This window comes from Microcaecilia unicolor, chromosome 11 (assembly GCF_901765095.1).
Source record: "Microcaecilia unicolor chromosome 11, aMicUni1.1, whole genome shotgun sequence".
NCBI classification, from domain to species: domain Eukaryota; kingdom Metazoa; phylum Chordata; class Amphibia; order Gymnophiona; family Siphonopidae; genus Microcaecilia; species Microcaecilia unicolor.
In genome coordinates this window covers 179,157,149-179,169,481 of record NC_044041.1, presented here as the reverse complement: position 1 = coordinate 179,169,481, position 12,333 = coordinate 179,157,149, and the positions used below count along the sequence as shown (strand labels likewise).

General features: G+C 46.5%; 1 protein-coding gene across 1 annotated transcript in view; it reads left to right on the top strand.

Moving 5' to 3' along the window:
* Nucleotides 1-12,333, top strand: part of LOC115480390 (protein Smaug homolog 2-like) — a 70,751-nt gene that overhangs the window by 12,911 nt on the left and 45,507 nt on the right. Inside the window, 1 exon segment of the mRNA XM_030219046.1 lies at nt 4,015-4,458. Coding sequence (XP_030074906.1) covers nt 4,263-4,458 — 196 coding nt within the window. The 5' untranslated portion in view covers nt 4,015-4,262.

Sequence of the window (12,333 nt, the reverse complement as noted above, 5' to 3'; positions counted from 1 at the left end):
GGGGCTTCCCTGGATGGATCTGTATGCTTGCGCGCTAAATGCAAAGCTTCCTCTCTTCTTCAGTCGGCAAAAGAATCCCAAAGTGCACGTGGTGGATGCGCTCCTTGAGCCCTGGCCAGACAGCCTTCTGTATGCCTTTCCCCCGTGGTCTCATAGGGCGTCTACTTCAGAGAATTGAGTCTCACAGCGGCCGGGTAATTTTGATCTCCCCAGATTGATGTCATCTGACCTTCGACATCTGCTGATAGTCTCCCTTCACATTTCCAGTCTCACTAGGTCTTCTGGTACAGGGTCCGGTTTCTCATCCTGATCCGAGTCTGTCTTACAGCTTCGCTCTTGAAAGGGCGTGGCTGACGAAGAAGGGTTTCTCTACAAAAGTAATTAACATGCTTTGGTCTTGGCGTCGTTCCACATCCCTGAATTATGTGTGGACTTGGAGAATCTTTGAGGCGTGGTGTGAAGAGTTGGGAATTTCTCCTTTTTGGGCCTCAGTTTCGTAGATTTTTGGATTTTTTTTGAAGCAAGGTTTTGATAAAGGTTTGGCCTTGTCCTCCCTTAAGGTGTAGATTGTGGCCTTATCCTGTTTTGGGGGTCGAGTTCAAGGGAAGTCACTGGCGAGCCATCCGGATGTGTTACAATTTCTGCGGGGAGTGAACCTTCTTTGTCCTCTTCCTTGGTTCGACTTTCCTAGCTGGGATCTCAATCTCGTGCACTCTGTTCTTTTGAAGCCTCCTTTCGAGCCTTTGTCTTCCTGTACGGTGACAGATTTGACCCTCAAGGCGGTGTTTTTGGTGGCTATCGCATTTGCTAGGCAAGTATCAGAGTTGCAGGCGTTGTCTTGTAGGTTGCCTGTAAGGATCATGTGGCATTGCGTACAGTACTGTCCTTTCTTCCCAAGGTTTTGTCTAGGTTCCACTTGTCTCAGCCGGTGGTGTTGCCTGTGCTTGGTTCCTCATCGGGGTTGGAGGAGCAGCGACATTTGAAGTGTCTCAATGTCAAGTGGGCTCTGAAGCATTATTTGAGGGCTACGGAGGAATTCCATTGCACAGATCGTTTGTTTCTTTTGATTGGTGGTTCCCGCAAAGGTCTCATGGCTTCTAAACCTATTTCCCGTTGGCTCAAGGAAATGATTGCTTCAGCTTATCTTCTTTTAGGTAAGCCCATACCATAGGGAGTTAAAGCCCACTCTACAAGAGGTCAGGCAGCGTCATGGGCAGTGCACTGTTTAGTCCTGCCTCTGGGCATTTGTAAGGCGGCGACTTGGTCTTCTTTGCATTCGTTTTCCAAGCACTATCAGTTGGATGTTCAGAGTTGTCAGGAGGCTGTTTTTAGTGCTAAAGTCCTTACAGCGGGCTTGCTTGGTACACTCCTTTGTTACTTCCCATCAGTCACATTCTGAGCCGGTCCGGAGGAACGCTAAGAAAGGAGAAATTAGACCTTACCTGCTAATTTGCTTTCCTTTTAGTCCCTATGGGCCGGCCCAGATCCCTCCCTGGGTGTGTTTTGTTTCTTTGCGAGTTTGGCGGTTCCGGTTTCCTGGGAGCTGTGTTCATTTGCTGTTACGTATTTAAAAAAAAAAAAAAAAGACAAAGGATTTCTATTAGTGTCCGGCATGCGAGGGCATGTTGGCGGACACATTTATTTGTTTGTTTGTTACATTTGTATCCCACCTTTTCCCACTTATTAGTAGGCTCAGTGGCTTGCATAGTTCCGGAGAGGTGGTTAGAGACTCCGGTGTGAACAAATACAGTATAGGGGTACTATTACAGTGACAAATGCAGAAAAGAAGTATCAGTAAATAGGTTGGGATGATTCAGACAAAATGTTAGGGTGTGATCACGCATCAGGGTTGAAAACTGTCCGTTTCCTGTTTAAAATGCCATATTTCATTATTCAGTATTTGTCAGATACTGTGGGGTATGCCTTCTTGACCAGGTGAGCTTTTAGGGTTTTTTTGGAATTCTAGATGATGATTCGTAGATTTCAGGCATTTTTGTAGAGAATTTTAGAGCTGTGTGCATATGTAAGAGAAACTTGACGCATATGTTGATTTATACTTCAGGCTTTTACAACTTGGGAAGTGAAGAGTTAAGTACGTTTTGGCTGATTCGGTTGTGTTTCTAATTGGTAAGTCAATTAGTTTAGACATATAGCTCGGAGCTAGACCATGTATTATTCTGTGAACAAAGGTACAAATTTTGAAAGCGATACATTCCTTGATTGGTAGCCAGTGTAGTTTTTCCCGGAGGGGTTTTGCGCTTTCAAATTTAGATTTTCCATAGATAAGCGTGGCTGCCGTATTCTGAGCAGTCTGTAGTTTCCTTAGGATTTGTTCCCTGCAACCCGCCTATACTCCATTGCAGTAATCGACGTGTTAATGCCATTGTTTGAATCATGTTGCGAAAAGTTTCCCTCGGGAAGAATTGTTTTACCCGTTTGAGTTTCCACATTGTGTGGAACATTTTCTTTGTAATGGCGGGGGCTTGGTTCTTTAGCGTTAGGTTACTGTCAATAATAATGTCGAGGATTTTCAGGTCATCTGAGATTGCAAGAGTGTGTTCCAGGGTATGTATGGTTGTGGGGTAGTTTGTAAAATGTTGAGATGAAAGAATAAGGCAGTGTGTTTTTTCTTTGAGTTTGTTTGAATGTCATATACATACCTTTCAAATCGAACCTTTCAGAAATCACCAATATAATAAATAAGCCTAATGGATACCTATCCATTAGGTTTAGACTTTTTTTATTATAATTGTGATTTCTGAAAGGTTCGATTTTGAAAGGCATGTATATTGTGACATCATCCGCATACAGAAAAGGATTAAGGCCTTGATTGAAAAGAGACTTGGCTATGGGGGTCATCATTAGGTTGAAAAGGATGGGTGAGAGAGGTGATCCCTGAGGTACTCCGCAGTTGGTTTCCCAGGGCAGAGCGATGTTTGACTTTACTTGATATGACCTTGTGGTTAGGAACCCCTTGATCCATTTGAGTACATACCCTCTGATTCCTATCCTGTCAAGTATACTTAGTAGTATTTTGTGGTCTACCATATCGAATACGCTAGACATGTCGAATTGAAGTAGGAGAATGTTTTTACCTAGTTCAATTTCTTGCTTGAATTCAGCAAGGAGAGATACCAGTACAGTTTCTGTACTATGGAGGCGTCTGAAACCGGATTGTGATTCATGAAGTATTGAGAATTTGTCAATATACTCCGTAAGTTTTTTGGCTACGATACTTTCCATCAATTTGGTTGTCAGTGGGATGGATGCCACAGGGCGATAGTTGGTGATATCATTTGATTTCTTCTTGGTGGAGTGGCCTGTGCTCGGTGTTAGCATGGTGCTGGTGACTGCTCAGGTTTTTGGTTGCACATATATTATTTTTTGTTCCTGCTTTCTTTCTTCCTTCTGCTTTGGTAGGATAATACTGGATCTTTCTCTGGTTGGCAAAGGCTCTTATTGGTTCTTTCTCTAGAGTCACAGTTTCTCAGTCTCCAGCTGCTGGAAGGCATGCACAACCCATCAGTTGCATTCTGTGCGGGTCCGCAGGGACTAAAGGAAAGCAAATTAGCAGGTAAGGTCTAATTCCTCCTTCCTACAGATGTCCTGCAGATTTCAGGGTTTTTTCTGAGTAGCTTGCCATATATAAGCTGCTCTTGTGTCTTAACTACCTGTCCTCCTCCCAGCCATAATTCTGTTAAACCCTGAAAACAGGAGACATTATTTTTCTTACAAAAATGCTTGGAAATTTATAGACAATCAAAAATGCAGATTTTTTTTTATTTCCTCTTATAGAAAAGTCCTGCCAGTACCTCTTATTTCTGTTGTGTAGCATCCTCTACTATTCCAGGACTGAGCCCCCATCTAGAGCTCTGCAAATGTTTCTCCATCCTGAGCTGCTATTCCAGTAGTTGGACTCCATATGCAGCTGTTCTAATGGACCTTACTGGAGTTAGTGTAGGACGAGGTTATGCTGGAATTTTGACCATTCTGATATCTGCTTCTCTTCTAGAGCTATTCAGAACTCTCCACAAACAAGAGGAAGCCAGAAATATCCACACAACAAGAAGAGACGAAGGAAAGCACAAGCAGCTTGAAGAAAGATCCCCAGTGTCATTCCCATGTGATCCAGGACTTGATACGTTATAATTCTTTGTGGTGCAAGGAGTCAGCCAGAAACTAAAACATGTGATGGGGGTCCTGCTGCCCCATTTGGGTGCCTAAAAAGACAAGCGTGGTGTTTGGGGTAAGCACCTCCCATCATGATGTTTCGTGATCAGGTGAGCGTGCTTTCCGGCTGGTTTAAGGGCTGGAATGAATGTGAACAGACGGTAGCCCTGCTTTCTCTCCTGAAGCGCATCACTCGTACACAAGCACGTTTTCTGCAATTGTGCCTGGAGCACTCGCTGGCAGACTGCAACGAGATCCATATCCTAGAGTCCGAAGCCAACAGCGCTGGTAGGTGGCCTCTCATTTTGTTAATAGGATTTCATTAGGTTAACTGTGCTTGGAGTTGAGGGCACCTGCATTTAGCATACAATAACTCGCTCGCTGTATCTGCTGAGTATTGTGAGTGCAGGGGGAGTATGGCCCAGGATCAAGCATAGGTCTTTAGAGTAGCAACTAGTCACGTTTCTTAATACTAGGATAGCAGTTCCCAGCCTTAAAATGATAACAGCAGAGGCATAAATGCCAGCTCTGGGGGTGCCTGGGCACTACCAGCATTTTTATGATGTACTTTAATTTGGAGCAGAAATTTCCATGCTGCAGAGCAGCAAAGGAAGGCAGGAAGTATTTCTGTATCCCAGTTGCTGTCTCCTGTAGCCTATTGGCTAAAATGTCTAACCAATGGGCTTCAGGAGGAAGAGAGAATCAAGGCACTTCTGCCTGCAGCCAGTGGGGAAGGAAAGAGCAGCAGATAGTAAGGAAAACAGACTGGGTCACATAACTTTATTGGCATGACAATTTTACATTTGTTGCCAAAGTAATATGTTTAGTAGTTAAGGTAAAAAAAAAAAAAGACAAGTACTGAGAGAGGAATAGAGGAGCAAGAAAAGAGTTTAATGGGTGGCAGAAAGCAGCTGTAAGGGAGGAGGAGCTAGGTGATAGGGAGAGACAAGGGTGTAAAATTCATAGATGTCTAAAAATTGATGCCTGCCTCTGACCTACTACTGCTACTGTTGGTACTCCTAATCATTTCTATAGTGCTACTAGACATATGCAGTTCTGTACAGGTTATATGCAGGTGCTTTCTCTGTCCCTAGTGGGCTCACAATCTAAATTTTTGTACCTGGGGCAATGGAGGGTTAAGAGACTTACCCAAAGTCACAAGGAGCTGCAGTTGGGATTGAGCCCAGTTCCCCAGGATCTCGGTGAACAGCACTAACCATTAGGTGGGTACTCCACTCCAATGTGGTCAAACCCGTGCCACCAGGAAAAGAAGGGATTCTTTAGGTACTTCCTTCATCCCAAACTGAGGGGATTTCGTTCCATCCTAGACATAAGGGCCCTGAACAAATTCCTGATCAAAGAAAAGTTCAGGATGATTTCCCTGTGCAGCCTTCTCCCCATGTTTCAGGAAAAAGATTGTCTTTGCTTTCTGGACTTAAGGATGCTTATACCCACATTTTGATACTTCCCAGTCACTAGATGTTTCCATATAGAGAAATACCACTACCAGTATCATGTTCTGCCATTTGGTCTTGCATCAGTTCCCAGGGTATTCACCAAGTGTACCGCAGTAGTTGCAGCATATTTGTGCAGACTGGGAGTATGTGTTTCCCTATCTGGGTGATTGGCTGGTCAAGAGCACATTGCAGGAGGGCACGACAATCAATGTGTCCAACTATTCAGGTGTTGGAGTTACTAGGGTTTGTCATTAAACTACCCCAAGTTCAACCTTCTCCTGGTTCAGCAATTGGAGTATATAGGAGCCCTGCTTGATACATTGCAGGCTCAGGCTTTTCTACCACAGGCAAGAACAGAGACCTTGACAATACTCGCCTAGCAGGTCTGAAACAGCAAGCAGGTCACAGCTTTGTCAAATGTTGAGATTGATGGGCCACATGGCCTCAAAAGTGTATGTCATGCCCTTGGCACGTCTCCATTTGAGAGAGGCCTAGTTGTCTCTAGCTTCCCAATGGCCTTGGATGGCTGGGAATCCAGATCCCTCCAGAGTTGACTCATGCCCTTCTCTGGTGGACAATTTGGGTAAATTTGACTGTGAGACTACCATTCCAAATTCCAGATCCTCAGAAGATGCTCACAAAGAATGCATCCAACCTGGGATGGGGAGCTCATGGGGAAGGGCTTCATACCCAAGGGACTTGATCTACTCGGGAAACAGATCTCCATATTGACCTTCTGAAGCTGAGGGCCATTTGGAGCACTCTAAAGGCTTTCAGAAATCATCTACAGAACCAAATTATTCTCATTCAAATGGACAACCAGGTTGCAGTGTTCTATGTGAAGAAGCAAGGGGGTATGGGATTTTACACCTTGTGTCTGGAAGCAGTAGGGATGTGGCAGTGAGCGCTCCTTCACAGAATGGTCCTCCGAGTTACATACCTAGGAGGAAAAGACCAACTGCCTGGCGGACATACTGAGCAGGGAAATGCAACCTCCCGATTGGTATCTCAATGTGGGCATAGTCCAAGATCTTCCGAGAGTGGGGCACCCCCTCGGTGGATCTTTTTGACACTTATCTCAACAAACCAGTTCTATTCCAGCCTCACGACTTGGATGTTGAAAACATAGGATTTGAATCCATAGATTTGCTAAAAGGTATCTCCCGCATCTTGCTGTCTTCCAGGAAAGACTCCAATAAGAGGTGTTGTGCATTTAAGTGGAGGAGGTTTGCTGTCTGGTGTGAAAGCAAGACGTTAGATCCCCTCGATTGTCCTACACAAAAACTGCTTGAATACCTCTTGCACCTCTGTGAGCGAGTTTGGTTTGAAAACCAATTGTGTAAGGGTGCAATTAGTGCTTATCACCTTGTAGGAGGCAAGCCCATTTCTCTCCTTTTTTTTTTTTTTTATTGCAATTTCAATTATATCCACAATATAGCAACTCACATATAGGGGGGAAAACCCAAAGGAAAAAAAGGGAAGTATATTCCCTAAATAAACAAAAGGTTGTTAATCTTTCTTAGACCTCAATTAAAAGAGGGAGTGAAAAAAGCAAATAAGGAGAAATTATAAGCATAGTATTTAAATCAAGGCTTAACATGATTACCCATTCAATTATGCCATTATATCCAGCATTTCAAGCCAATTTTTTCAAAGCAAGAAAGGCATTCAACTGTTCAGGGGCATAAAAGGTGTATTTAGACCCCCAAACCCGACCAGGTACTTGCACGGAAAAGCTAACAAGAAAGAAGCTCCAATACTTAGTCTCTTGTCTCGTGGATAAAAACTCCTTTTGGCACTCTGAAGTAGTCTTTGTAACATCAGGGTTTATCCAAATCTGCCCACCGAAAAGAACTTTAGAATTCTTAAAAAAAAAATAGTCTCAGAACCATGTTAAAATCCTGCTCGAAGACAAAGGAGACAAGCAATGTAGCCCTCTCTGTAACTTTTGATATAGACTGTTCTAATATGGCTGAAATATTCACATCAACAGATAAGCCCGCTTCAGCCTTTTTATCGTCTTCTTTATCCTCCTAGGTCATAAACTTAGAAGGCAAATATTATATTCTATTAATAGGGGGCAATGAATCTGAAGAAAATTCTAAATCTTCCACCAAAAATCTTTTAAATAAATCTAAAGGCATAACCCCAGGAGTTCTAGGGAAATTGTTTAGGCGAAGATTTAAACGACAGTTAAAGTTCTCCATCTCGTCTGTTTTACTGAGAAGTACCAATCTGTCCTTTTACAGTTGCAATCTTGCAGTGATTTTATGTCCTCTTGCACTTGCCTGACCTGGCCAGTAAGGTCCGTTTTAACGGACTCAGCTGTCGTTGCCAGTTCATCAAATTTAGTAACCAAAACTGTTACCTCAGCAGTATACTTGGCAATTGTCAAGTACATCCTTTGCAACATAGCCCAAAGAGTATGCAGAGACACTTCCGTCGGAGCAGCAAGCACACCAGTGGCTCCTTCAGTCTCCACTTTGTTACGTCTTCTCAGACAGCGCTGTGCCGTTGGCGAGGAGCACACCCTCAACTTTTACGACTGGCTGGGTTCCCCCTCCTAACGCCGCTGAGGGCGCTGGACGTCAGGAGCAGTGATGTTTCCTACCCCAAGGTGCTCCTTTGCCATTCCCCACAGCAGGGCACTGCTCCTCAATTTCTTTTGAGTGGGATCCAGAGAGGAAGCGGTCAAGTTGCGGGGGATGAAGTAGAAGCTAGCAGGGACACAGAGTTCACAACCCCCTTTCTTTTCATGTGTGGTGCAGTTCCTAAGAGTTTACAAGAAAACAAAAAGGTGAAACAGCCTCTCACTGCTCCAGCATCACGCTGCCATACTGCCACTCCCACAGGAGGTAAGCCCATCTCTGTACAGCCTGTAGTTCCTTAGCATCCCTCCGGACCGGCCCAGTATTGGACTGATAGGTTATGCACTCCTTCCAGCAGGTGAAGACTGAGAACTTCTGACTCTAGCGAGCCAATAAGAGCCCTGGTCATATGATCCTAGATTCAGTATTCTCAATCTCCAGCAGGTGGAAGGAAGTGAGCCACTTAGTCTCTCTGTATTTCATTAGATTAAAAAAAAAAGCGCCTTCTGTGCTTTAAGAATCTGTTGTAGAGACAGCTATGTATCTTTTCCAGCCTCTGGGGTGCTACACTCGGGAGTTCCCAGGTCCCCCCCCCCCTCCCCCCCCCCCCCCCCCCCCCCCCCCCCACACACACACACACACACACACACTTTTTCCTCCCCATCTCCCTTTTGCTGTGCAGGGAAGAGCTCACCCTTTCAGAGGAAAGGTGTGAAGCTTTCAGGAGAAACAACCACGTTCTTAAAAAGAAAAAAAAGATTTCCCGAGGTATAATTGAGCAAGCAACTCCGTCGTGGTACTCTTGCAGTCTCCCCCAGCCTTTACCGCGGTTGAACGGTTGCAAAAATAAAAGGCGCCAAACGAGTAGAGGGGACGCCGCGCACCAGCGCTATGGTGGAAAAACTAAAGCGATGTGGTGTCTTTCAGCGTCGGGGTGGTGGGTGAGCTTGGGGCTGGTGAGTTTTTGCACGGCGCTTGACTCGGCAGTGGTGCCTCTGGCTGCTGTGCTTTCTTCAGCTCCCTCCCGTTCCGCCTTGGAGATGTCCAGCTCTCCAGTTTTGGCGGGGGAAATCACCATTTTATTGGCGATGGGCAGCGCTGGGTGATTATACTGGACTCCCCTTCCGTCCTTCCAGCTCCATGGCTTGCATTTACCTGGTACTGGATGCAGACAGGTCCTTCCTGAAGATTCCGGTGGTCGACGCGGTGGTCTCTGCTATCACCAAGCGTAATACTGTCACGGTGGATGGTGGCACGGCTCTTCGGGATTTCCAGTATCAGCAGTTGGATGCTTTCCTTAAGAACAGTTTTGATGTCTCTTCTTTAGTGGTACAGGTGGCCATCTGCGGCTCCTTGGTGGCCAGGGCCTGCTTCCGCTGGGCGGAAGAGTCTTGGACAGGTCTTCAGATGACTTGTCTTGTATCGATGCCGAGGTAGCCAAGATTGAGATGGATTCCGCTATCTTGGCGGATGCCTTATATGATTTGCTGAGAGCTTCCTCCAAATCCATGGCTTTGTGGGTAGCAGCACACCACTCCCTTTTGGTTGCGGGGTTGGTCGGCGGATGTGGCCTCCAAATTTAAGTTGAGTAAGGGGTTCCTTTTTGTTTGGAGAGGATTTAGATAGGTTGGTGCGTAGTTTGGGGGATACAAAGGTCCCGCGACTTCCTGAAGATAGGCCTTGGTCATCTAGTTGGAGCTCTCTGTTTGACCGAGGGCGCGTGCGGGACTTCCATGGGTTTCGCTCTGGCCGGGGAGTTCAGGCCCAGAGGTTCAGGTTTTTCTAGAGGACTCGGTCCTTTCAAGGCTTCCGCCATGGGGGTCATGACTCTGGCTCCTCTTTCCAGTCCCCTTTCCAATGAAGGTGCGTGGGTGTCTCCGATACCTGTGGGAGCTCGGCTGTCTCAGTTTTTTCAGAGGTGGGCCCACAGTACTACCGATCGGTGGGTATTGGAGGTTATTCAAGATGGCTATGCCTTAGACGTCTTTCTGGAGTCTCCCTTTCGGTCCCACCTCAAGGCTGGGGTGGTTCGGGACACTCTACTGAGGCTCTTGGATCTTCAGGCCATTTGCTCAGTTCCCTCCCTCAGTGTGCAGACAGGGCCGGTATTCCATTTACTTTGTGGTCCCCAAGAAGGAGGGCTTATTTCGTCCGATCTTAGATCTCAAAGCAGTCAGTCAAGCCCTCAATAGTGAACCATTGGGGACTCCCTCTGATGGATCTTTGCGCCTCCAGCCTCAGTGCAAAGGTCTCCCGCTTTTTTCAGTCGCTGAAGAGATCCAAAGGCTGAAGGGATAGATGCTCTCTTGCAACAGTGCCCCACACCCCCCCCCCCCCCCCCCACCCCCCCCCCCCCCAGCCGGTCTTCTGTATGCGTTTCCTCTGTGGCCTCTCTCGGGTGGACTCATTCAAAGGATTAAGGTGCACGGGGGCCCAGTCATTCTAGTCGCTCCAGATTGGTCTCACCAGCCATGGTACGCAGACCTCCAGCATCTTCTGTCCGCGCTCCCTCTTTGTCTCCCAGTTCAGACCTTCTGGTTCAAAGTCCAGTTCCTCGTCCCAGACCCAGCTCGATCTTGTCTTATGGCCTGGCGTGTCTCAGAGCTACAAACCTTTTCCTCTAGGTCTCCCTTTTTGGAATTCTCCAAGGAGTATGTGGTTTTGCGTCCAGTTCCTTTGTTCGTACCTAAGGTGGTTTCACGTTTTCATCTTTCCCAGTCAGTCATCCTGCCTGTCCTGGGTTCTTCCTCAGGTTCGGAAGAGCAGAAAAAATTGTGCACGTTGGATATTAAGAGAGTTCTGAAGTGCTATCTTACAGTGACTGAAGATTTCCAGCGCATAGACCGCCTGTGTGTGCCCTTGGTGGCTCGCGTAAGGGTCTGGTGGCTTCTAAGTCCACTATTTCTAGATGGCTAAAAGAGATGATTGCTTCTGCCTACCTCCTGGAGGTGTCAAAGCTCACTCCACTAGGGGACAGGCCGCTTTGTGGGTGGAGCAGTTTTTGGTGCCGCCTGCGGACGTTTGTAAGGCAGCAACTTGGACTTCCCTGCATTCTTTTGCTAAGCAGTACAGGCTGGATGTACAGTGTTGTCAGGAAGCAGTCTTTGCAACAAGGGTCCTCATGGCTGGGTTGCTAGAATGCCAAACTACATTTCCAGAGTGGGTTGTGTTTGATCATGTGGGGCACGGCATTGCTATGTTTTTTCCACACCTTCATCTGAGTTCTTGAGTGGCTGCTTAGGTTCCAAGGGGCACAGAAGGTAGTTCATTCTACCCTGCTTTGGTAGGCCAATACTGAATCTAGGATCACATGACCTGGGCTCTTATTGGCTCGCTAGAGTCAGAGGTTCTCAGTCTCTACCTGCTTGAAGGAGTGCATAACCCATCAGTCCAATCCTGGGCCAGTGCGGAGTATAAAGGGGAGGGGTCCGTTTCCTCCTCTTGAGTGGAGCCAGCAAGCCTGCGGGGCTCCAGGGCAGAATGCTGCTGATACTGGGACTCAGGGCCAAAGCATTTTATTAGCAAGGCAATTTTATACCAAAAATCATAATATATTCTTCAAAACAAAAGGTACAGCCCTCTTAGTCTTCAAAAGAAAAAGGTACAGTCCTCGTAAGCTAATCTTCAAAAGAAAAAAAGGTACAGGCCAGGTCCCAAAATCCCTCAGCAAACGCTCAGCTCCTCAAGACTTCAGGTCTTCTATTAGGGCATTAGCTTTCCCTTCCCCCTCCTTCAGAAGGGTTTAGTAAGAGTTCAGCACACTTCCAATATAGCACAACCGTTCAGAACAAATCTTCATGGACAGTCTTTTGCACATCAAACCAATACCACAAATCACCTGCCTTTTCACAGCACAGAGGGAACCCTGTAAGGAGCAGGGTTGGCATTCTCCCATCTCTCAGCACCACGCCCGGTGTGGCCTCCTCCATTGCCTTCAAGTGCTGGGCAGGGCAACCTTTGAATTCTCCCACTCCATGGTAGCTGGCTCCTCTCCCTTAGGCAGCTCTAGAGGCAGGCTACTTCCTTCCTCCACATACTCCATGGAATCTCTCTCCCCATTTGTCTCCCCTCTCTCCTGGTGACTGAGAGCCTCCAGGAAATCTGCTCTCCCCTTCTCA